The sequence below is a fragment of the Camelus dromedarius genome, chromosome 20, assembly GCF_036321535.1.
Source record: "Camelus dromedarius isolate mCamDro1 chromosome 20, mCamDro1.pat, whole genome shotgun sequence".
NCBI lineage: Eukaryota > Metazoa > Chordata > Mammalia > Artiodactyla > Camelidae > Camelus > Camelus dromedarius.
This window is the reverse complement of record NC_087455.1, coordinates 21,134,998-21,160,398: the sequence shown is the minus strand read 5'-3', so window position 1 is coordinate 21,160,398 and position 25,401 is coordinate 21,134,998. Positions and strand designations below refer to the sequence as shown.

At 33.4% G+C, this 25,401-nt stretch overlaps 1 protein-coding gene across 1 annotated transcript in view; it reads right to left on the bottom strand.

Annotated features, from left to right (window-relative positions):
* CSMD3 (CUB and Sushi multiple domains 3) overlaps positions 1 to 25,401 on the bottom strand; it is a 1,010,791-nt gene that overhangs the window by 613,828 nt on the left and 371,562 nt on the right. The window contains exon 6 of the mRNA XM_064476888.1: positions 10,903 to 11,015. Within this exon, the coding sequence (XP_064332958.1) occupies positions 10,903 to 11,015 (113 nt within the window). The remainder of the gene's footprint in view (positions 1 to 10,902; positions 11,016 to 25,401) is intronic.

Here is a 25,401-nt window from a genome sequence, read left to right as displayed (position 1 = left end):
AAGTAAGAATTTTATAATACACTTTTATTTTATGGATTTATTTGAAATTGCATACGGTGAGGAGAAACATCGTAATTTTTAAAATTAAGTATAGATTCTAAAGTTCTGAAATAAGGCAGATCTTGCAGTACAATGATCATGAACAATAAATCATAAATGGTTAGTAGACAGTAACAACAAAAAGTTGAGGAACAAAGAAAAAGTGACACTACATCATATCCTCTCATTGTATTTACTGTAATTTTTGAACAGATTTCCTACTTCTTTATAATTGCAGAGCACTAACTTTGTGCCACAGGAAGGCTGTTCACTTCATCTACCAAGGTTGTACAGTCCAAAATTGCAGCCACTAGCCATGTGTGGCCTTTGGACATTTGAAATGTAGCTAATGAGACTGAAGAATTGAATTTTTAATTGTATTTCACTGTAATTAATTTAAATTTAAATTTAGAAATAGGCAGCACAAAATATTTTTCCATTAAATCCAACTTCATTGTTTTGATAGACCATATTTTATTTTAACTGTTGCATTGCTTAAAATATAGTATTGTAGGGGAAGTGTTAGAAGAATACCCTGATGGAACATTAAAATGTGTTTATTTGAATATTTTATCCAGACAGCAAGAATTAAAGCCTAAATAAATAATAATTGTTATAAATTGAAATATTTATTATTAAGGGTAAGTAAATTATTTTTTCTAGTCTATAAAAAAAAACTCTTCCCAATGAAAACAATGTACAAATTGTGCTGTGAATATGTGTTTAGATTTCAAAGGCTTAATCAAAAAACAGAATGCAAAATATTTCATTAACATTTTTACATTAAGTGTTGAAATGTTAATATTTTGGATATATTACTTAGATATAATTAAGTTTTCTCTTTTTTAATGTGGCTACAATAAAATTTAAAATTATATATAATATATATTTGTGTGTGTATACATACTACTGTGAAGCTGAGCTATCATTGGAGCACCTTTTGTGAGTTACTGGCATGAGAAACAGTAGATTAAACCAAAAAATTTTACATCTGAAAAGAAGCTTATTTTTTCCATTATCTAATGACCTAATGGTCCTGAGATGTTAAGGAATCCATTCAAGTTCACAGAATGGGGTCTGTGCCCAGGTTAACCAAATTCTAGTCCACTGCTCTTTCCAGAATACTTATGTGAAGGAATAAGTTAGACAAACAAGCCCCTTTCTCTGGGTAATGCTTCATCAGGCAAAGGGCTTAGGCAGGGGTGCACAGCTCCCACCTGCCACCTACCCTTGGTGCCCTTGTGCAAGGTATGTTTGCATAAATTGTCCCAGAGTCTTTATTTCTTATTTGATACAACCAATGGGGTATTGTGAGGATTACATGAAATAGTGCATATGCAAATATTTTAAAATTGTGACACATGCATATGAATGTATAACGTTCATTCTTTCAACATTTACTGAGCACCTATAATATGGTAAACTCTGGGAGTGCAAAGATAAAAAGACACAAATACTGTCCTTAAGGAGGTGCAAATTATAAAACCAAGTAACCATGAAACAATTCAGAATTTGTTTTCCAGCTTTATAATACAGTAGATAGAATATTTGTATCATCCATATATTTTAATTTGCACAGACATATGCTACATTTTTAAGTGAACAACACATTTTTTTAAAGTCATCCAACAGTAATAGAGAGTAGCAATTTTCACTTCTTGCTGGTCACTTTGGATTTGTCATAAACCAGAAGGTCTGGGATGATATTGAGAATATTGAATAACAGTTGTTAGGGGTCAGAAACTGAATTGTAAATGTTGGACACAGCAGTACCCAGAAGGTACCAGCAATTAGCTACTTGTTGCATTACAGGACAATCTAGGGGGTCCTCAAAGAGATGGAGCATTTCAGGTGTCAGGAAAGCAGTGCAGGTACTCTGGGCCTAGCAGGAGTGGCTATTTATCAATCAGCACTATTTCAATATTTTAATTATCTGTAGCGCTACAGTGGACTAACATAGTTTTATATCACAGAGTGATCACATGTCCATTCTAAGGGAAAATTACTTGGCATCCTCCAGACTCAAGTCTGAAAGCTTTCCTAGACCATGCATTGTCCTTCACTCCCCACATTAGCTCATATTTTCTAAATTATAATACTTCATAAATTATTTCTCTCTTAGCAAAATATTCACTTATCTTTTTACATACTAGACAAGAAATTCTCTTAATGAAGGGATTGTGTAATATCAGAGCCTAGTACATTGTCTGTTACAAAGGAAGTGTTCAGTATTATTTTTGATGAATAAAATTGGAAGGATGGGTAAATAAATAAATAAATAAATAAATAAATAAATAAATAAATAAATAAATGCACTGTAATACATCTCAAGTGTGAGCTTTAATCTAAATTGTTTTAGTAACATTAAACAACATTAGCAAGTTGCCTGCCTCATTTGTAACTTAAATTAATTAAATAACTGAAAAAAGATCAGGCTAAGTAATGGTAAATTTATTGTCAGTCCTTTCTATCATAACTTATAGGATCACTTCCCAAAATGTATCCTGGGGAATAGAAGTTCCAAAATAAGCTAAAAAGGGCTTATCTGATTAAATAAAATAATTCAGTTTAAATTTCTTTAACCCAATGATTTCAAAGCTTTTGGGGCCACAACATTGACCTCTATATGACTGCTTATCACCATACAACTCTAAACTTAAGGAAAATCCTAAGTTAATAATATCTTTATCATTTAAACAAACTTTTCCTAAATTGCCTTTAGTTATTTTGGGATATCTTTGAATTTGAATGTAAAAGTCTAGGGATTTTAATTTCATGTCATTTTCATATGGCATGGTAAAATTTTCTATAAAGTAAATGTAATAAGTAAAGTCTACAGGCTTTATTATCTCAGACTCCATTTTTCATACCGACATGGAGGAATCAATCACATACAGTATGTTTGACTGATTGTACCTTCTGTGCTTAATTAAAAAGCCCCTTGGAGGTCATTTTGTGCAACTAGTAAATCATTCCTAATAAGAAAATAACTTGTTCAGTATCTTTGTCATCTCAGCAGAATTGTAAAACACTGAATTTTGTTTCTTAAACACCACTTAATCAGTTATTCTTTGTTATGTGCTCTTCTTTAGGTGATTTAACCAAATTGTCTTAATAGAGATAGTAAATGTAAGTATTTAAGACCACTTAATGTGAGTAAAATCTTACCATCTATATTCATATAAAATGAATACTAAATGGAACAATATTGAATCACCATGAAGTACTACCATAAACAATGATAATTTTTGGTAATACTTTGTATTATTTTTTATACTTGGAAATATGGAAAATTCATATAATTAGAGACCAAAAAAGTATTATTCATTAATTCATTACATTATAGTAATTTAAAGTATTTGATATAAATCACATTAACTAAAAGGAAAGTGCTAACCTAAAGATAGTTTGGATAATAAAGATGGTAAATATTATAGACTTCATGTACATTTTTTTTAAACTAACTACAGCTGTAAATGTAGCTTGAATATTATTAAATCAATACAGAATATATTTTAGGTTTATGTAGGAAAGATAATATGTCTACTTCCTTGAGGAGATCAATTTCTCACTTAAAAAGTAGGCTGTTTTGAAAATCTTAAATATTTGTATTTCTTGTTACTATTAATCTTGACTCTGTGGATTTTCCTCATTCTGTGAGTACCTTGGATTCCTCTGATTTGGGAAAGTTCTGGTACAACTTTGACTGAAAATTACATTTTTAAAGTACCCAAAGTACCCAAATATCAGTCTTAAGAGTCATGCTAAATTGAGAAAGATTATGGAATATAAATTTCAAACAGTGTCTTTTTCAGATCAAGAGGCAAGTCTGGAAGATTCAGTTAACAGAGACTTACAAAAAGCCATGATTAGTGAAAGCTCAGGACACGACAAAAGAAAAGCTCTCCCACCATCTGAAAGGAACAGTAAGTCTGAGCTGCCTCTTCATTTAAAAACTCTCATGGAGGATAGAGGTTAGTGAGGGATGGTACAAAACTCTATATAGATTTGTTAAACTCCATTTGCTAGAGGAATTAATTCTGAAGTCTTAAAGCATTGATTTATGGAAAAATGTAAACCCCTTAAATCCATACCCACATTCAGCAGAACAGCAAGAGTAGTATTTTACACTTTGTTGAAGGATGGGTTTTGGGTGGCCGATAGATATCAGTAAGTTAACAGAGAGCGAGGACCCTGCCATAGTGCTATCATGGTAAGGGAAAAAGAGAATTTATAGCAGGAAGTATGGCTTAAAGAGCTCTAGCTAAAGAATGGATGGAAGACCCAGCAAAAGGTACCATGGAGTAGAATCAGAATGGTGAACAATTGATCATGCTAAAATTACATACCACAAGTTACCCCATGGACACCAGCAGACATCTGCAGGATTCTCAGACACTAAAGAGTAGTGTCCCCACTGAAACCAGCTAGTATTCTTGAGTGAGAGCAAGGGTTTATATATAAACCAGTAAGCTTCGTTCCATCACTATTAGGGCTTATACAGCATCGCTTGTAACTAGAAGCTTACTTTAAAAAGGAAGGAGGTGACCTAAGCTCTGAAAGTTTGAACATTTACCCCAAAGAAGTTGAGTTAACACAAAAGTGACTTTTATCCTAGAAGAGATTGGCAAGTTTTAAGTTTATTCTATCACCTGCAGGCATGTGTGATCAAAATTAAAATGTTACACCAAAATGATTTTTTTTTCAGTTTTATGATTGTCAAGTACTACATTTTAAACCTACTACATGTTTTAGGGAATATTATCTACGTTAAAGCTAAATATTTGATAGATTATCTCCTATTCATAGCAGTTGCTGTATTTGAAGATAGTAATCTGAGTTACATTCATTTTACTAAGATATTTCTAGATTCCATAAGATTTTAATATAAAGTTAATATAATTTGCCTTTCACTTTTTAAGATGTATCAATAATGTGTTTATATATGTCTATATAAATTAAATGTTGGCTTAAGAAAGAACACTTAGCCAATGTAAGCATTACAGAACTTTTTAAAGTAATAATCTGTGATATTTTCCATTTTGACTATAAATCAGAGTCTCCCTACTATCAATGTTATGGAGATTGATTCAATTCTTTAGGGAGTAATAAAATTATACAATAGAATTTCAATTGATATGCTGATTTATGCGACTATTTCTTTACATATTTCAAATTTCAGGGAAACTTGAAATGAAATGACAATTAGCCAGTTTACTGTTAAACACACCCACAATTTATGAACAGAATTTTGCGCTGGGAGATATATAAGAATATTGCCAAAAACATTTTAAGGATTAAAATGAAAATATAAATATAGTTAGCTATGGAAGAATTTAATTCTAACATCATTATTACCTAACATGTTAAAAAGCCTTAAATTTTACATTGGCAAGACTATGATATATACATTTACATCACCGAAGGAAATGCTAAGAGGGAGTTTTTAATGGCTATTTTAGACAGACCAATGGTTACTTAGATCACTTTTATTACTAAATATCTTCTTTCAGTTATCTTTACAAGTTGCGTAGACTTTATATTAATTAAGATGATGAATCCCATGGACCAGATAGGCTCATAAAGCCAGAAAAGGTAAAAGAAGTTTTGATTTGTCTTTTCTAACCCTACAATAAAAATTAAGGGAAAAAAAGAATTTCAAGATAAGGTAATTATGTAGTATTTAAGGAGACTTGAAGATAAAAAGGTGATATTGCTAATAAAATCAAAAATACATAAAACAAAGTACAAGATTAGAAATTCTTTCAAACACTATACTCCAGTGAAACTCAACTTCTTATTCTCTTAAAACTCACTGAATGAACATAATTAGCTTATTTATAAGCTTAAAATAATGCAGTTTGTCTATGTATGAAAGGGGGATTTTGAGACAAGAATGCAAATTCAGTTTAAGAATTTTCCCGAGCATGTACTCCTTAAAATTTAAGTAATACCTACTATAACATGATAAATATACATATATTCACTGAATATTTCTTGAATTGTGCTGCCAGAGAGCCCTGTCCACTGTCTTTATCAGAAAAGTAGCCTATTTGTCCATGTGCTACATTTCCATGATAGTAAACTACACCTAAATTGTCTAAACCAAAAGGTTTGATCTTCTCTTCTCATGTCACACTCCCACCTACAACTCTGAAACCATAAACATGACACACACTGATAGTTATTAAATAGAGGAAGGGTTTCATGATAGATATGATTCTCTGACTTTTTTTTTTAACAAAATGGAGGTACAATATGAAAAACTGAAGTCTAAACAAAATTTTTAAAATGCAATTAAACAGATTATTTTGATGTCGTGCTCTATTTTTAAACTTGGACTATATTTATGATTTTAAAAGTTCTGTTTTTGAACAAGAAACTGCTTTTCAGTTTTACATACAAAAATCCTATTTTAAAATTGAGTTCTTAAAACCAGTGATTTTCCCTGGAGAAAAGTAGGCACCCTCATTTGTGATAGTGAGAAATACTACCTAGCATTTTTCTTAATTGAGGTTCTTGGATTTAAATTTTATGTTTGATCACAATTTTTAAACTATTTGTATCTCATGGTTAGTATGTTTCTCACTCATTCCATATGATTGATTATCTTTTTTGTAAAAAAGTATCTATTCGCTGCATGTCTAAATTTTACTATAAGAAATGTTAATGTCTTTTGATTTGCACAAGAATAATATGTCTAGCTATTGTGACTGTTTTCACTCTTTGGAAAACCAAGGTTCAAGATAACTCAGACAGCAATTAGTAACTTGTAATTCAATGCTCATCTTCTGACCTCCAAATCCTGTTCTTTCCCACTATATTATGCTCCATTCCTGATCACCTTATTTATCTTTGTTCAGTAACAGTGCACACACATTTATGTCAAAATATGTCCAAATGCAAAAAATGGAGTGAATACTCCAAAGGTATTTTTCACTTAAATTATGTGCATCTAAAATGCCAAAGGCCTCTATGTAACTGAGGTTTATGACAGTGAATTTTCAGTGAATATGTTTTGAAAGTTTTGTTCATTAAATATGTTTTTCTTACCAAAAAGATGCACAGCTAATCCCAAAATGATAATCTCTTTGAGAACTTACACAAAATATTTTTCTCTGTAAATTAAAAACCCATTCTATTACTATTGATGTACCTGTGTTAAATTGAAACTAAGTGTCTGTAAAATTTTAACCAGCATAAGAAGAGTCATATAAACAAAATTATAGAAGATAAGAGAAAAATCTATAAGGATTTAGAAAATTGAATCTATAACATAAGAATATTCATATATTTAGGTATTTGGAATTAATTAAATGCTACAATTCCTAACTTAGACTCCAAAGACAAGTTTATGAATATCTATAGCTACACTATCTTTGCACATTAAAAAAAAAGTGTGATATGTTGAATAACCCAAAATAAAAACTGTAGTAGTAATACTTCATATTTGAATAATTGAACCTTATGGATAAAAATAATATTTTTTAATAAACATCATCTACAGGTAAAATTTCCTTCATTGGACAATTGATAGTCATCTGAAAATCTCTTTCCAATTTAGAAATTAAGAAAACTTGATCAAGTATTCATATAAGTGGAAAATAATAGATTTTAGGTTTATAATAAAGATCAAGTGACAGTAGTATGGAGATTTCAACAAATAAATAAGAGAACTTCCAAATACCACAATTAAAGAAAAGTTACACTACTTATGTGTGAAGCAGTACTATTAAAGTTCTTAGAAGAGGTTTAATGGAACTTGAATGTAGAAAACTTATTTGAAAACAAAGACTAATATACTAAAATGACATTGAAATGATTTTCCTTGGGGAGAAATGAAAATTATAAAGGAAAAAATTTTGAAGCATAGAAGAGATAACAGAGTTTTAAAACAAGAGATTTCCAGTATAAATAAACGTAGCGGGGAGGGGAAATGCTTTTGTTTATTTTAGATAGCAGTGAACATTTTCAATTGGCTGGATTAGGGATGGAGAGCATTTTCTGTATCAAAGCCATTTTACTTAAATCAAGATTTTTCTTAGTATATTTACGTTAGAACAGAACCATATTTGCTAATGTGCTATCCTCAATGTCTACTTAACCCGATTTAAATTATTATATCTAAACTGATAAAGAAGCCATTTTATAACACAACTGAAAGGAAGCTCTGCTGGTGAAAACATGTTGCTGTGCCTATATGCCTGCTCCATCAGTTATGGAACAAACTATACAAAATAGTTAATGGTATTCAGAAATCCTTAGTAGTTTGCAGTTAATATTAAAAGTATTTTATAAAAAATACAGGTTAAATACATATGTATGAGGAGAATCATCAGTCTTTGGAAACTTAGAGCTCCATTAAAACATTAAATAAATTTGAAATAATAGATAATCAATAATAATTTCTTAGTACTAAGTAAGTATTTGAGTTATTAAGAAGCTACACTACATGGAGACTTAGTTGTGACTTTTGAATAGTATATACCACAAAATTTTCTATTTTGAATTGATTTTAATTCAGATACCATGGAAATTAAATGATAGCATGGAACAATCTAAAAAGCATGATTATCATTTCATGCTAGGGTATGGATTCAGCATGTTAGAATTATGAATTTTATACCTATCTAAGTTAGCTCAGTAGCATTTTTGTCACCCAAATTTCTTTTATTATAGTTTCAAGAATTGCTTCTCCAAATGAATTATGTTGTTCAGATAAAATATTATTTGGAGATAATGCAATTAAGAAAATCAAGCCTGAATCAGGAAAGTTTTAAATGGATACAATGCAAAGCTGTGTTTTTACATAATAAAACTTTTCCTTGATTTTATTATAAAATTACAGCTTATATTTTCTTAGGCCACTTTATTTCCTCTATATTTTGAAGATATAGATTACACCAAAAATTATCCTATTTTGATCTCCTTTTCCTGCTGAAAATAGAAATAATTCCTATCCCACAAAACACTTCCTTTCTATTTTACTATAGTGAATTCACTGATATGCTATTTTTCAGTGCTGAATCCGTATCAGCAATGACGGAAAATCAAACTGAATCTTGAAAGTACTATAAAAGTCAATTTACGATCAGTGAGTAGAATACTGAAAATAATAATTAAATACACAAATCTACTGGCAGCTTTGTACTACTGTCTTATAATGCAAAACAACCCCATGTAAAGACAGCAGTTTCATGAAACCATATCACATTAAGCAAATGAAATAGTTTATATTTGAGAAAGGAGATCTATGATTTTTTTTAACCTCTAGGTTGTATATTTAAATATAAAATAAGTGCTACTTTATTTCTATTTAGATAGAGTAGAAGTCATCTGACTGAAAGATTCCATGAATCTAGTAGAATAGATTACCACATGAATCAAAGATGATAGTCTTTGAATTTCTGCCATGCCATCTGCCTCCATTATTGCAGAGGGAAATCAGAGCCATAAAATCATGTGAGTGGAAAACTCCCCAAGGAAAAGTGTGAACCCAGAGATAAAAAGGTTCTACAACTATATTTCCTCTATAAAAAAGTCCTCTTATTTCTAAAGACACAAAAATTTAAGAAATTGAAATGGACACAGTGAAATATTATTGCAAATTTAAAAGTGACACTGGCTGAATTTAGTAAGATTCAAGTTACTATGCCCTAAACAGTTATTCTTAATAAAATAAAGAAAAATAAATGTTCCTATGAATATTTAATTTTTAATTTTAAAATACAGTGTTTTATGATGAGCAATATATTCTACCATGAGAAATGTTAATAAAATGCACAGCTCTAAAAGTAAATTTACATTCATGTTTGCATTTGTATTAACTACTTTAGAAATAGAAATTACAGATTTTTCTACAGTGGATTTTGTCTAAAATCTTTACTTTTAAGTTACAATCTTAGGGATTTTTTATTACAGTAATATCCAGTTTACTACTTTAAAAATCAACACATTAATCTATTGCTATTATTTTGAGAAACATATTAATAGGACAGCTATAGAAAGGTTACTGGTCTCCAAAACATAAATTATTTGTTGAAATTTGTATTCTGAAACCAATATGTATTCTAATGCTATTCTAGGTATTAACTATAAGCTGCCTAAAGTCATCATATTAAATTTGCAAAGTGCTTAAGGTTGAAGATTACTAAAAAGCAAAGCGTTAAAAAAAAAAACAGATAAATGGAAAAACAACTGTGGCAATGCTCACTATTTCCTGAAAAGTAGCTGATACGCTACTGAGAATGAAATGAATTATTTACATACGTCGTCTGAGGATAAAGTGCTCTAAACTCACATAGTATCACTAAACATTGTAGAAGCTACATTTCCATTAATATTCCATCTTCTTAACAATCATGTTCTAAACAGTTTGTTCAACTTAATATATCAAATATTATATCTTATTCAACATTATGCCTTTTAATGACAATGGTAGATAATAATCCTAACAAGGTTAATTAAATTAGCATTCACAAACACACTGTATATGGGAATGGATTTCAATTGATGGAGAGCCTATTTACAACTGCAGTTTTCTGCAGTGTTCTGTGGTACAGGCTTAGGTAGCATGTCCAACTGCTGAAGCACTTTATTAAAGTAAAATATTACATCTGCTGCATGTTACCTTTTGGAAATCAAGATATTCCTTATTCTGGGCAGTGTGCTATAAAACTCAACTAACTTTTACACTGTAATTTAGTTATGATCACAATATTGCCTCAGCAAGAAAATGACCATTTTTGCTTGTTCAAATTACCATGTGTTAATGTTAAAGATTTGCTTTTACCACAAAATGCAATAGTGTATACCACAATCATTTTACACATCAAAAGAGGCAGAGGTATTCATTAAATATACCTTGATATGGAGCACTAAATCCACGATATCGGTGATTGCTGTCTGTAACAAAATGCAGTCTGAGCCAGTTTTTGTTGCTGATAATTGGTGGTGGTATATTCATTCCAGATAACCTGAATGATGGAAAACAACAAAAACAATTTTGAAGTTTTCAGTAGTAAACATTTTCACTGAATTGGGGCCCTAAAAAATGTCTACAACATTCATGACTTTGAATTGTGAAGTTTTTAAGCACAGGTGAAATAGTTATTTTATGCACAGAAAGGTCAGTTATAGAATAATGCAATTCCAAACATAAGCTGTTCCAATCAGGCTGCATATATTAGTAAAATCAACTGTAAACTCCATCTAATTTTTGATTCTCCTAAATCTATTGAAAAGATAATAATAAACATAAAGGACGCTGAACTGACCATGCTGGTCATTGCATAACCCATGTATGTACTGATACAGTATTGTTACAAAACAGTAAGACTTTAAAGCAACTGATATACTTTTTCAATTTAATATATATTAAATATTTCATATTTAATGGAAAATTTCACAATTTCATTTCATAGAACAAGCACTATTTGTAATTTCACAATATTATACATTTTTATGATTAACTTTTATTATAATATATACTTCTGTAAGGCACTGGAGGTCTGCTCCAATTGACCAAAAACAGATCGTATTCTGGATATATATTTAGTCACCACATATCTAGTCACAAAGGTAGCACTTCAATTTTCCTTAAAGTAAGACACTTGAAGCAAAAAATGTAAAACTATGACCCAGATACTGGTCATGATTAATAGATAAATAACTCCCTAGCTCCATAATCTTTTGAAACTTTCCGGCAAAGCAGTTTTTCTGATTTAATTCAACAAAGGAATATCACCCCTATATACCTAATCATTTAAATACTAGGTGTGTGTTATAAAGCTCAGGTAAAATATTCTCCAAAAAGCAAGATTGTTACATAATGAAGGAGAGTTTTAGAACAAGGTTTCCTAATAACCAGTATACGACATATCTTTCCCATTCTCAAAGCTTACATGTTTCTTCATCGGAAGGCAAATTAGAGAGCTGATTTATTTCTCTGTGTGTGTGTTGTGGGAGATGATTACAATTCTTCTCTCAGTGCTTGGCATTCACTCATTCTAGGGAATGGGTATGGGGAAATTGGAATATCTGTCCTTGCACATGTAATCAGTGGTGAGGTGTAGACAAAGTGATGCAAGAACACTTTATCCTATATCCTCCTCCTTTATCTCCAAAAACCCATCTTTCTTAGGATGTCTGGGAACTAGCCATCACTTTTAGTGGATGACCACCTGCCATGGCATAAAAATATAAATTCAAATTTATTTTATCACAGTGCCCATGGACCTACAGAATGGGCTTGGCCACATTACTATATACCCCAATTTTCTTGGATTCTAACATGAATAAGTTGGGTTCTATCCTATACATTTCTCATTTCTCCTCCAGTTTTGGAATGAATTTTCTTTAACGTGTTTCCCTATCAATGCCTTATTTTCTCTTCATAGTAGTGATACTGTTTATTGGTCAAGCTCACTGTTTTGCTTTTCATATCTGGATTGAGTAAACAAAAGACATGTAATATAACTGTATAATTTTAAAACTCAAGTTTTAAAATTTTACTTCATTACTTTCAGAAAATACAGTATCCAGGTTATGTTTACTTTTGTTTGCTTGTTGGTTGGTTTGATTCAAATAATAATTCAATGAAAAAATAGTTAGATTCGGTACAATTAAATTTTCAGTACAGTAGCATGTTTCATGCCAGATTTTGATTTACAATTTAGCTCTCTTCAATTCCCTGATTCAATGAGCATAAACATCCATTAGGGAAAGTTTAAATTATTTTTGACAGGCTGCACACATTTTTAAATGTAATGAGAGTATAACACATGGATGGTTGCAATAAAGTACAGAGTTTGGAGAATGGCCCTTTGAATATCCAGTAGATGAGAAGCAACTCAACAATGACAACAAGAAAAGTGTGAGAGGAAAGAAGATATAACAGACAATAAAAAGGATAAACTTTTCATCTTTCTCAAGAACATCAAAGATAATTTCAACAATAGAGTGTAGTAAAGGCAAGCAATAGCTGCTATAGAACTATAGTTGGTAACCTGAATTCACCTTCAGTAATTGAGACAGATATAAGCAAAAATGTTAGAGCTGCAGTAGCTAGAGGCACAGTGTACATGAGGTGAAGAAAATAATGGCACTTCAACAGGGGTGGAACTAAAAGGGTGTTCCTGACAGCTTCAATGCCTATTCTCAGGAAGCAGAAATGTACATAAGCCAAGACGCTGAACTAGAAATCAAGTGTACCAAAGACCCATTTGCCACCAGAGAAGAAAAATAACTTAATCAGTTATAAGGGAGTCATGCAGACTTTCCAGATTGTGATCACCTAGTATTGCTCATTATTTAAACACAATTTACACAATATTACTTTGTTTATGGCTTATGGAGCAATCTAGTAAATGAATCTACATATTTGCAACATATTTCACATGTTATCAGGAGGTCTGAGAAATGAAGGACTGAGAATATATGCCACCTAGAAAGACTCATTAAACTAATTAATTGAGAGAATTAATTTCCTAAATACTAAGGGAGATATTTCTTAAATATAACATTATTATTCCTATATCTAGTCACTGTGGTCATTTGAAGGTAGGCACATATTCTAGTATAAGGTCAGTGAAAAATCACTTCTTGATAACGAAAAGATTGTGTACTCAACAATTATTTACTACGCACTTACTACATGACAAATACCAATGCTAAGGGTTGGAAATATAATAGTAAACAAGACAGACAAGATCCACGGCCTTACAAACAAAGGTAGCATAAATAAATGAGTAAGGTAATTTCAGAAGGTGGCAAATAACAAATGATGTACCAAAAAAAAAAAAGAGTAACATGATAAAGAATGTCTAGAAATGAGGTTTCAATTGGTTTAGTATCTTCTCCATTTTACACTCAAAACAGCCATACTCATGATTATATGTCACAAATCACTAAGCTGGATTTGGGGATAATTAAATCAAAGAAAATTATGATAATGATAAATATCATAAATTTGGAACCTACTATAGTTATTTGTATCCAAGAAGAATTCAATGTATGTCTTTTGAGTAATTAATGACTTTGAATGAGCATAGTAAATTAATAATAACATTAAATTTCACTGCATATTCAATGCAGAATATTGACAATAATACAGTGTAATTTGCCACAATTAATCTACGTAAAAATTGTTTTTATTTATATAATTTTCTGCAGAAATAAATAACTAAATCATAAATTAGTATTTAAAACTAGACACAATGTTTGATTGCATTCTTGATACAGGAATGATTATTTTTTAAGAACAAAAAACAAGTAAACACAATACACACAAAACAAAAGCAGAACAATAAATATGAAGATCAGAAATAGAACAAAAGGGCAAGCTATACTCTATGATACACTGACATATCACTTGTTTATGTTGACATTTCAATTATACAAAGGTTTTAAAATAAGCAAGGTTTTATGTTAGCATATTTTTAAGAATGAGCTTAGAAAGGAATATAAAAATTTAAGGGTAGAGGTTAGAATATTATTCTGTTTATAATCCATACAAACTATGATTGAGGAAACAAATCACTGTTTTCAATGATTATATGAGTATATGTTATATTCATATCCATATGATATAATAGGATAAATGACAGAGAAAGAGTCACACCATTTCACATCACAGAATGTTTCATACAATGTCCAACATTATAGCATATCTCATCACCTTACAAAAAACTCTTTGTGACCAAAAAGATGTTCTCATGAGAGGATTTGTTTTTTAATCGTAGATATAATTAGTCATCTCTGGAGCAAATAAAAACAAGGATGTTTCATTAAGGAAATTAGCCTTAATTTCAATGTGAATCAAAAAAGTCAGATTAGATAGTTAAAGCATAGATTGCTAATGTGAGGCAAGCCAAGTTTATACATTTTAGAAGTCATACATCTGAGTAATAATGAATATATCTGGTTTGTATGACTGTGTAATATAACATATATATTATATGTAATTGATGTTAGGAAAATAATAATAATGTTATGAAAAGAAACCTTCATTTATTCTGTAAACTTAAAAATCTATTAGAGTTAACGTGTAGATATATTGATCAAAACATATTTGTATTCTACACTGCACATTTAGTTTCCTATTGAAATAAATTATGATTGGTTGGTGATCTGATTTACAAGCTTGCCAGCAGAGCTCAGAAGTAATGTATCAGAAACAAAAAGACTACCATGTCTTAAATAAGAAAATGGCATTAAGGAATTAGTCAACTCTCTCAGTAATGTAAAAAAATCACACATGTCAAAGCCAGATTAAGTTTTCTTCAACAAGTAGTGTTGAAAATTAAAAAAGCATTTTTGATGTATAAAATATATATATCTATACTATATTCATTTTATTTATTTTGAGTAAAGGTAGATCTATACTATATTTATTTTAAGCTTTTCCAATCTGAAAGAACATTTTTATATTCATGACTTCTGTCCAGTAATCACTATTCTCTTGTGGTTATCTAAGGGGCAATTCAGTTTAAATAGACATGCATGGAGTTACTTTTAATAAAAAGTATTAGGCATGTCAACCAATCTAAACATCTAATAGCAAAATACTTTATATAGAGACTTTTATTAGTTATTCTTTCAACTATATAATTTGGTATGGACTTAAACATTCTCATTTTTCAGCAAGTAAAATTCTGCAAGAATGAAACTCTCATGTCTAGCAATAGTGTTATATGTAACATTTGGAGGGAGAAAGTGAGAAAGAAAGGGGAGTCGTGAATTAAGATTATTCCCAAATTGTCATCTTCCAATTTCATTTCAACAACTTAACAAAGATTCAACATTAAAAGTAAAAAGTGTTCTAACAATTTCCCATGATGTACTCAAAATGTGGTAATTTCTTTGATGCTGATGTTTTCTTAAGTGAATGCTGTATTTCTGACATACCAAAAAGTATGCTGTTGATAATGTTGGTTACATTAACCTAAAAGGCTTTTTCTAAGAATCATTTAATTACACCTACTGTTTCCAGTCAGAATAGCACATAGTCTAGATAAACTATTGCCAATTCTACATCTAATTTCTAAATGAGGTAATTTTGTAAACAAATTTGCTAAGATCACCAAAATTAATACCTTGAGCTTTTGTCAAAGAATACACATATTTCAAGTCTTTCCCATATGTCAAAACTAAAGCTTTTCTATAGAGAGATTATATTATTTTTATATTAAAGAAGTGTGGTTGCCAAGGGGAAGTGGGGTAGGAAGGGACAGACTGGGAGTTCGAAATTTATAGATACTGACAGGCATACGTAGAATAGATAAACAAGATTATACTGTATCACACAGGGAAATATATACAAGATCTTGTAGCTTACAGCAAAAAAGAATGTGACAATGAATATAAGTATGCTCACGTGTAACTGAAAGATTGTGCTCTTCACTGGAAATTGACAACATTATAAACTGACTATAATTCAATAAAAAAAGTTAAAAAATATCATGACATGATATTCATTTTTACTATCATTATATACAAGTACTTAATTTCAATCAAGTTATTTATACTCTTAATGAGAGATTCTACAGTCAGTATGCTGTGTTTTTCTCTAGCAACTGCTCCATTTCTTTGCTTCCCCTCAAAGTGACACTTCTGGAAAGAACTCTCTGCATACAGTTTTCATTTCCTTGTCTAACTTTTCCTCTTCAACCCATTCCCCTTCTACTCATTCCACTTTACTTAAATGGTTCCAGAGGCAGCCAAGCCTCCTGCATTTGGTATTCCTTTACGTCCTTTATCCTGGAACACCTTTCCAATATATCTGCACGGCTCCCTTCAATTTTCCTGCCATACCTTCTTGGTATAAGGGTTACCCTGACCACTGTATTTAAAATTTTGTCTCCTCCATGCACTATCACTTTTCCCTGTTCTACCTTCCTTCATAAGCCTACAACCACATGGAATATATTATATTTTATTTAATTTATTTGTCTATTATCCCAAACATTATGTTTTACTCACAACCCTTACCATGTTGTATAACAGTTTCCTACAAGTCAATAAACTGAACTTCAGCATTGCCAAATACCCTTCTCATCCTTATACTGTTCAGCCCCTCAGCAGCATCAATACAATTCACCACTTCTCTTTTGAAAAGCACACCCTAGGATTCTACTCTCTCTAGATTTTCTACTGTTTCATTGCCCTGTCATTTTCAATGTAGTTCACTAGCTCCTTCTTCCCATTATAAAATATTTGGGTCAAGTGTCCTTAAACTTAGTCCTGGATCATTTTCTTTCCTGAGTATGCACTCTTAACTCAAGAGAACTCAAGTCCCCAGGATTTAAATATTCATACTTTGTTGATTCCTAAGTTTAGAACTGCAATTTTCATTTTTCCCTTGAATGTCAGAATTGTATACAATTTTGATGTGAACTACTTGGTGAAATTATTTTTCTACATCCTAGGTTACTATAAAAACATTTTAAAATGAGGGCATACACTATTATCTTTTTTTTAACTTTTTTTTTATTGAATTATAGTCATTTTACAATGTTGTGTTAAATTCCAGTGTACAGCACAATTTTTCAGTTATACATGAACATACAACATTCATTGTCACAGTCTCTTTCGCTGTGAGCTACCACAAGATCCTGTATATATTTCTCTGTGCTACACAGTACAATCTTGTTTATCTATTCTACATTTTGAAATCCTAGTCGGTCCCTTCCCACCCCCCATCCCTCTGGCAACCACAAGTTTGTATTCTATGTCTATGAGTCTGTTTCTGTTTTGTATTTATGTTTTTTTTTCCCTAGATTCTGCATATGAGTGATCTCATATGGTATTTTTCTTTCTCTTTCTGGCTTACTTCACTTAGAATGACATTCTCCAGGATCATCCATGTTGCTGCAAATGGCGTTATGTTGTCAGTTTTTATGGCTGAATAGTATTCCTTTGTATAAATATACCACCTCTTCTTTATCCAGTCATCCATTGGTGGACATTTAGGCTGTTTCCATGTCTTGGCTATTGTAAATAGTGCTGCTATGAACATTGGTGTGCAGGGGTCATTTTGAAGTAGGGTTCCTTCTGGATATATGCCCAGTAGCGGGATTCCTGGGTCACATGGTAAGTCTATTCCTAGTCTTCTGAGGAATCTCTGTACTGTTTTCCATAGTGGCTGTACCAAACTGAATTCCCACCAGCAGTGTAGAAGGGTTCCCCTTTATCCACAGCCTCTCCAGCATTTGTCATTTGTGGACTTTTGAATGATGGCCATTCTAACTGGTGTGAGGTGATACCTCAGCATAGTTCTGATTTGCATTTCTCTGATAATTAGTGATATTGAGCATTTTTTCATGTGCCTATTGATCATTTGTATGTCTTCCTTGGAGAATTGCTTGTTTAGGTCTTCTGCTCATTTTTGGATGGGTTGTTTGGTTGTTTCTTATTAAGTCGTATGAGCTGCTTATATATTCTGGAGATGAAGCCTTTATCGGTTTCATTTGCAAAAATTTTCTCCCATTCCGTAGGTTGTCGTATAGTTTTACTTATGGTTTCCTTTGCTGTGCAGAAGCTTGTAAGTTTCATTAGGTCCCATTTATTTATTCTTGCTTTTACTTCTATTGCTTGGATAGACTGCCCTAGGAAAGCATTTTTGAGATGTATGTCAGATAATGTTTTGCCTATATTTTCTTCAAGGAGGTTTATTGTATCTTGTATTATGTTTAAGTCTTTGATCCATTTTGAGTTTATTTTTGTGTATGGTGTAAGGGAGTGTTCAGGCTTCACTGATTTACATGCTGCTGTCCAGTTTTCACAATACCATTTGCTGAAGAGACTGTCTTTATTCCATTGTATCTTCTTGCCTCCTTTGTCGAAGAATAGTTGACCAAAAGCTTGTGGGTTCATTTCTGGGCTCCCTTTTCTGTTCTATTGGTCCATATGTCTGTTTTGGTACCAATACCATGATGTCTTGATGACTGTAGCTCTGTACTATTGTCTGAAGTCTGGGAGAGTTATTCCTCCAGCCTCTTTCTTTTTCTTCAGTAATGCTTTGGCAATTCTATATCTTTTGTAGTTCCATATAAATTTTATTATGATTTGTTCTAGTTCTGTGAAATATGTCCTGGGTAATTTGATAGGGATTGCATTAAATCTGTAGATTGCCTTGGGCAGTGTGACCATTTTAACAATATTGATTCTTCCAATCCAGGAGCATGGGATATCTTTCCATTTATTAAAGTCTTCTTTAATTTCCTTCATCAGTGTTTTATAGTTTTCCATGTATAAGTCTTTCACCTCCTTGGTTAGATTTACTCCTAGGTATTTTATTATTTTGGGTGCTATTTTAAAGGGGATTGTTTCTTTACTTTCTTTTTCTGTTGATTCATTGTTAGTGTAAAGAAATGGAACTGACTTTTGAACGTTAATCTTGTAACCTGCTACTTTGCTGAATTCTTCAATTATTTCTAGTAGTTTCTGTGTGGACCTTTTAGGGTTTTCTACATTAGTATCATGTCAGAGGAAAACTTGATTACATAAGTGGCATTTATAACTATCTATATAACAGGACAAAAGGGGATAAATAACCCCCCTGAGGACAGCAGTTTATTATCATTTTTCTATGGGACAGGCAAGGTGTTTGGCATTGTTATTTCAAGAGTTGTGGGTGCTGAGAGAATTGCTCCTACAGTTTGAAGGTGAGCCTTATCAAATACCAAGCAAAAACTGACAACATACATGAGGTCTTATGCGAGGGTGGCATAAAGAATTGTGATACTTAAGTGAAGAGGGTATGATGAAAGAGAAAGAAAGCAAAGAAAAGGCCTAGAGAGGTTCCCAAATCCTGAAAAAAGATGACAGAGTGTTGAACTAGGAGAGCTTTTGTAAATGATTAAGGGGGAAAATACCTCCAAATGTTATAAGGCTCGTATCTTATGTGGTGTATCAGGGAGGATGCAGCCCACCTCTGATAATCCACCAAGTCTTAAATCCAGAGCACACATTGCCTGTCCTAAGAACACCCAAGCAACAGAGGACATCAGTGTAGAATACCCATATAGTATGAACCCACTGTGCAGATATCAGAAAACTTTCAAATGCCATTGTCAGAACAAAAATTTCAATGACAGCAGTAACTAAGGCAGCAGCTGGATATCATGTAGCAGTACACCAAAGCAGAGACTAAAGCAAGTGTCTTATTGTCCATGTCTAAGTGTTGCCTATTTTTTAATGCCACCTAATACATCAAAATTTTCTACTCAACATCTCTACTTGGGTTTCAAATAAGTGTCTTAAACTCAATGTTTAAATCTGAATTTTTGATGTCTCCTCCACAAGTATGTTCTTCCTCTGTTCTTTGATACATCATGTCAAGTGGCACCACCACACACCAGTTTCTCAATCATTTAAGAATCATCTTTGAATTCTCTATTCGTACTCCAAGAAATCCAGTCCATTTGCAAATCTTCTTCTGTCTCTAAAACCCATCCTGATTTTGTTCATTTTTTATTGTTTCTCTTATAATAATAGCCAGGTCCCCGTGGTCTCACATAGACCCTGAAATAGTCTCTTTTTTGATTCTACTGAATTGCTCTTCATCTAGTAGCCAATGTACTCTTTTTACCAACGTACATGTTACTTGCATGCCTAAATTCTGATTAACTTGGAATTAAATTTGGAGTTCCTACCGATACCTCATAAAACCTGAAAATTCTGGTCTTTGTCTACCCTCCTCCCTCATCTCACATGAAGCAACTTTACCTCCAATACACTCTAGCCACACTGACATTTATTTTCCCCTAAACATGAGAAATTCTTTGCCACCACAGGCCTTAGCACTTAACATTTGCTGAGGTTGGTATGCCATTTCTCCAGAAGGTCCTCTGGTTAGCTAACCTCATCTTACATTATTCAATCAAGAGTTCATTCCTCATATGATCATACAATTATACTAGATTGATCCATAGCAGCTACCCCCGACTCTAGCACATTATGCTATTTTAATATTCACTTTTTTCCATTTTTGAAACTCTTTTATTTATTAATTAATTGATTAATTCAGAAACCCTACCTTTGCAACATCAGATTCATGCAACAGAGACCTTGTCTATCTTGATCAGTATCTATCTTAGAACTTCAGAATAGTAGAGAATCCAATTTAAACAAACTTCTTAAAGCTAAATTGAATAGAAACTTTAACATCAATTTATATTTTAAAAAGAAAATTTAGCTCTTCTATTTCAGACAAAAAAAAAAAAAAAAGGATCTCCATCAGGCATTCTGCGACAGCAAGGTGAGGCCCTCTATAATCTAAAAGATACCAGAACATGGATCTATAACAACTCATAAATATTTAAATGACTATAACTTGGGCCATATAATTATCATGTACTATTACTCAAGTCACAAATTTGAAAAGACACAATAAAGTTCACAATGAATGAACTAATGAAGTTCTAATGAAGTTCATTAGAAACAGTCATAAGAAAATTTTCAGTAATTTTAAGTAATATTAAGAAAAATGAAAGAAAATATTTACATATGACAACCAAGACTCCAACAGTCCGCAACTAAAAAGGAAAGATTTTTAAACTGCATATATATGTGTATATATATAATTGGCTTTAAAAGAACAACTACTATTAGATGCAGAGGAATGAACAAAATTAAGTACTACAATGTTGAATTTGTAGGATGTCAAACTTTTTTTAAATAAAATTTGCTTATTTTGGTTGATCGCTAAAGTAATGAACTAAACAGTAATACACCTTTTGTCTACACATCAAACACATATATAAAACTTACACACATAAAACACATATATGAAAAAAAACATTTCTTCAAACATTTTGTTTTTCCTATTATGGAATCACTAAGGGTGGTGCCAAGATAGCAGAATAGAAGGATGACTAGCTCACCTCCACCCACAAATACGCAGAAAATTATATCTGTAGACCCATTCATTCACACAGAGCACCTAAGTGAACTTTGGCAGAATATCTCTTACTTCGAAATACAAGAAGATTCCTTACAAAAACCGGTAGGAGGGAAAAAATGGAAGAGGAAATTGGTGCTGGACCTGTCCATGGGGAGGGAGCGGTAAAGAAGGAAAAATGGTCCCTCATACTGGGCTGTTCCCTATTTAGCAGGGAGGTCAGTGGAGACAGAAAGGGAGCTTGAGAGGCTCAGAGGAGAAAACAACAGCTGCTTGACAGACAGAACTGAGAGAAGCCAGCACAGAGGGTCCCTGGGATCCTCAGCCCTAGATGTGAGCCGAGCTGGCAGGGGTAGGGAGGGACTTGCTGCTGAAACTCAGTAATGAGCCTGGGGAGAGGGCTGAGACCTACTGAGTAGAGGCAGCCTCAAGGGGCTGGAGTATGTGTGACCTATGGCTGAGACCGTGTGAAGAACAGAACAGCCTGGGACCACCTTAAAAGAGCAACACTGCTGGTTTGCAAGGAAGGGGGGAGCACAAAGCAGTCAGGCCATAGCCACTTTCTCTGCTAGCACAGAGTGCTTTCTCTGCACCAATGTTGGTGCATTTTCACGAGAAGAGAAGCACGGCTCAGTCAGAGCCATTGCAATTGCTACTACATGGCTCCCTGGAGGAGGCAGGGCTGAAATCTGAATCCATACCTAGAGGCCCCACAACTTCGTAGGCTGGACTGAGATTTGTTTACAGACTCAGGCAAAGGGGGCAGATTTGCTCTGGTGGTACCTTTGTGGACTGGCCCCTATAAGGCATAGGAGCGAAAGCAGAGTTCTGGTACGGTGCAGGGGTGAGTTTACCATTTACAGCAGGCCTGCATATGGTATGCAGACATGGGGCTGAGGTCTGTGCTAACCCTGTAGCACACTGCATATTCAGGAGCACAACTGCAGACTCCCTAGGGTGGGTCTTAGTGCCTAACGTCGGCAGATCTGCACTGGTAGCTCTGCAGCCACAGAACCTGGAGGACACCAGAACAGATTGCTGACATTCCTGTGGCTGAGGTGGACACAAGGGTAGTGTCAACAAAGAACATTTTGTAAGCCTAACATAACAAGTGAAAGAAAACACCACAGAGGGCACCTCCCAGTGGACATTTCCACTAGAGGAACAGTCAGCAGCTCTTCCGCCAGCAGAAGCACTCCAATCATGCCTATCACACACCGCAGCTAAGAAATGGGTCTGAGAGCCTCTATTTCAACAACAGGGGAGCAGATCCAGCCCCTATCAGGGCTGCAACAACCAAAGAACAAAAAGGAGGCCCTGCTCAACAACCAGGGTAGCCTGTGATCACCACAACACCAACCACACCTCCAAATTAAAGGGATAACAGCCAACACACATGGAAGAAAGACGTGGAAACCAACCATACTAAAAACAGCCATTGCGACAAAATTATTAGACTTGCATAGTCTACACAGGAATGCTCCCACTTAAAAATAAAAACAAAACAGCCCTTCAAGGCCATGATAGATAACTATACTCTTAAACCCATAGAGTCAGAGAAATATAAGTAAAATGAACAAGTGGAGGAACCACTCCCAATTAAAAGAAGTCCCCTGAAAGAATGATCAGTTAAATGGACCTCAGCAGTCTACTAGATCATGACTTCAAAAAAGGGGTGATAAGAGGAGTTCTGGTCAAGATGGCAGAGTAGTAGGACCATGAGCTCATCTCTCCTCATGACTACAACAAAACCACAAATGACATCGAAACAACCATCCAAAAAAGAAAAAAAAAAAAAAAAAAAGACTGGGCTAAAAAAAGACTAACCTAGTAAAAAAAAATCCTCTTCAACTGGAAACATAAAGAGGGAACCTCAGCAGGACAGTAGGAGCAGCCTGCTTGTGATATATGTGGACCCCATATCTCCCAGGTGAGCAAGCCAGAAACTGAAGAATAATCAATTCGCAAAGGATCTTCCATAGGAGCGAGAGTTCTAAGCTCCATATCAGGCTCCCTAGCCTGGGGTTCTGGCATTTAGAGGAGGAGTCTCTAGAAGTCTCCTGGTTTTGAAGGCCGGTGGGGCTTAACTCCAGGAGCCCCAAAGGACTGGGGAAACAGAGACTTCACTCTCTTTGACAGAATTTCATGTGCACCAGGTCCAAGGGCAGAGGCAGTAACTTCATAGGAACCTGGGCCAGACCTGCCTGCAGGTTTTGGAAGGTATCCTGGGGAGGTAGGGGGTGACTGTGGCTCACCCTGAGGGCATAAAAGATGGTAGACCTTCCAGGAAGTGTTCATCTGCATGAGCTTTCCTGAAGGCTCATATCTTGCTTGGATCATTAGTACCAAGAACTAGCCTCACCCAACAGCCTATAATAGGCTTAAGTGCTGTGAAGCCAAACAATATACTGGGTGGAAAGCCTCAACCATCATAAGACTTCCTGATTCCACAGCCACTTCTAGGCATGCCACTAGGTATGGCCCTACCCACCAGAGGACAAGGATCAAGCTCCACCCAGCAGTGAATAGCCATCAACTCCTCCTGCAAGGAAACCTGCAAAAGCCTCTAGTCCAGCCTGACCCACCAGGGGTAGATATCAGACATAAGAAAACAACAATCCCAAAGCTTATGGAAGAGATCTGCAAACACAGGCCAAACTCTATCCTGGGACAAGCTAGACCCTGGTCCTTGGATGACAAAAGAGAAGTGTACTGCTAGGACACACAGGACATCTCCCACAGAGGGCTACTTCTCCAAGGTCAATAAACATAACTAAACTACCTAAAAATACAAATATAAAGTTAGACAATATGAGATAGAAAAGGAATATCTTCCAGGCCAAAGCATAAGACAAAATCCCAGAAGAAGAAATAAGTGATGAGGAGATAGGCAATCTATCCAAGAAAGAGTATAGAGTAATGATGGCAAAGACATTCAGAGAACTCAGGAAGAGTATAGATACACAGAGGGAAGTTTTTAGCAAAGAATTAGAAAATACAAAGAGTGTCCCAAAAAAGTTGAAGAATATAATTACTGAAATGAATAAGACTAGAAGAAACCAAGAATAGACTAAATGAGGCAGAAGGACTGATCAGTAAGCTAGAAGACAGGTTAGTGGAAATCACTACTGCAGAAGAGAAAAAAGAAAGAAGAATGAAAAGAAATGAGGATAGTTTAAGAGAACTCTGAGACAACATGAAGTGCACTAATATTTGCATTATAAGGAAATTAAAGATTATTTAAAGATATGGAAAGATATCCCATGCTCTTGGATTGGAAAAATCAATATCATTAAAATGGCCATCCCACCCAAAGCAATCTACAGATTTAATTTGAACACTATCAAATTACCCAGAACATTTTTCACAGAACTAGAACAAATAATCCTGAAACTTATGTGGAATCACAGAAGACCCAGAATTGCCAAAGCAATACTGAAGAAAAAGAATGAAGCTGCAGG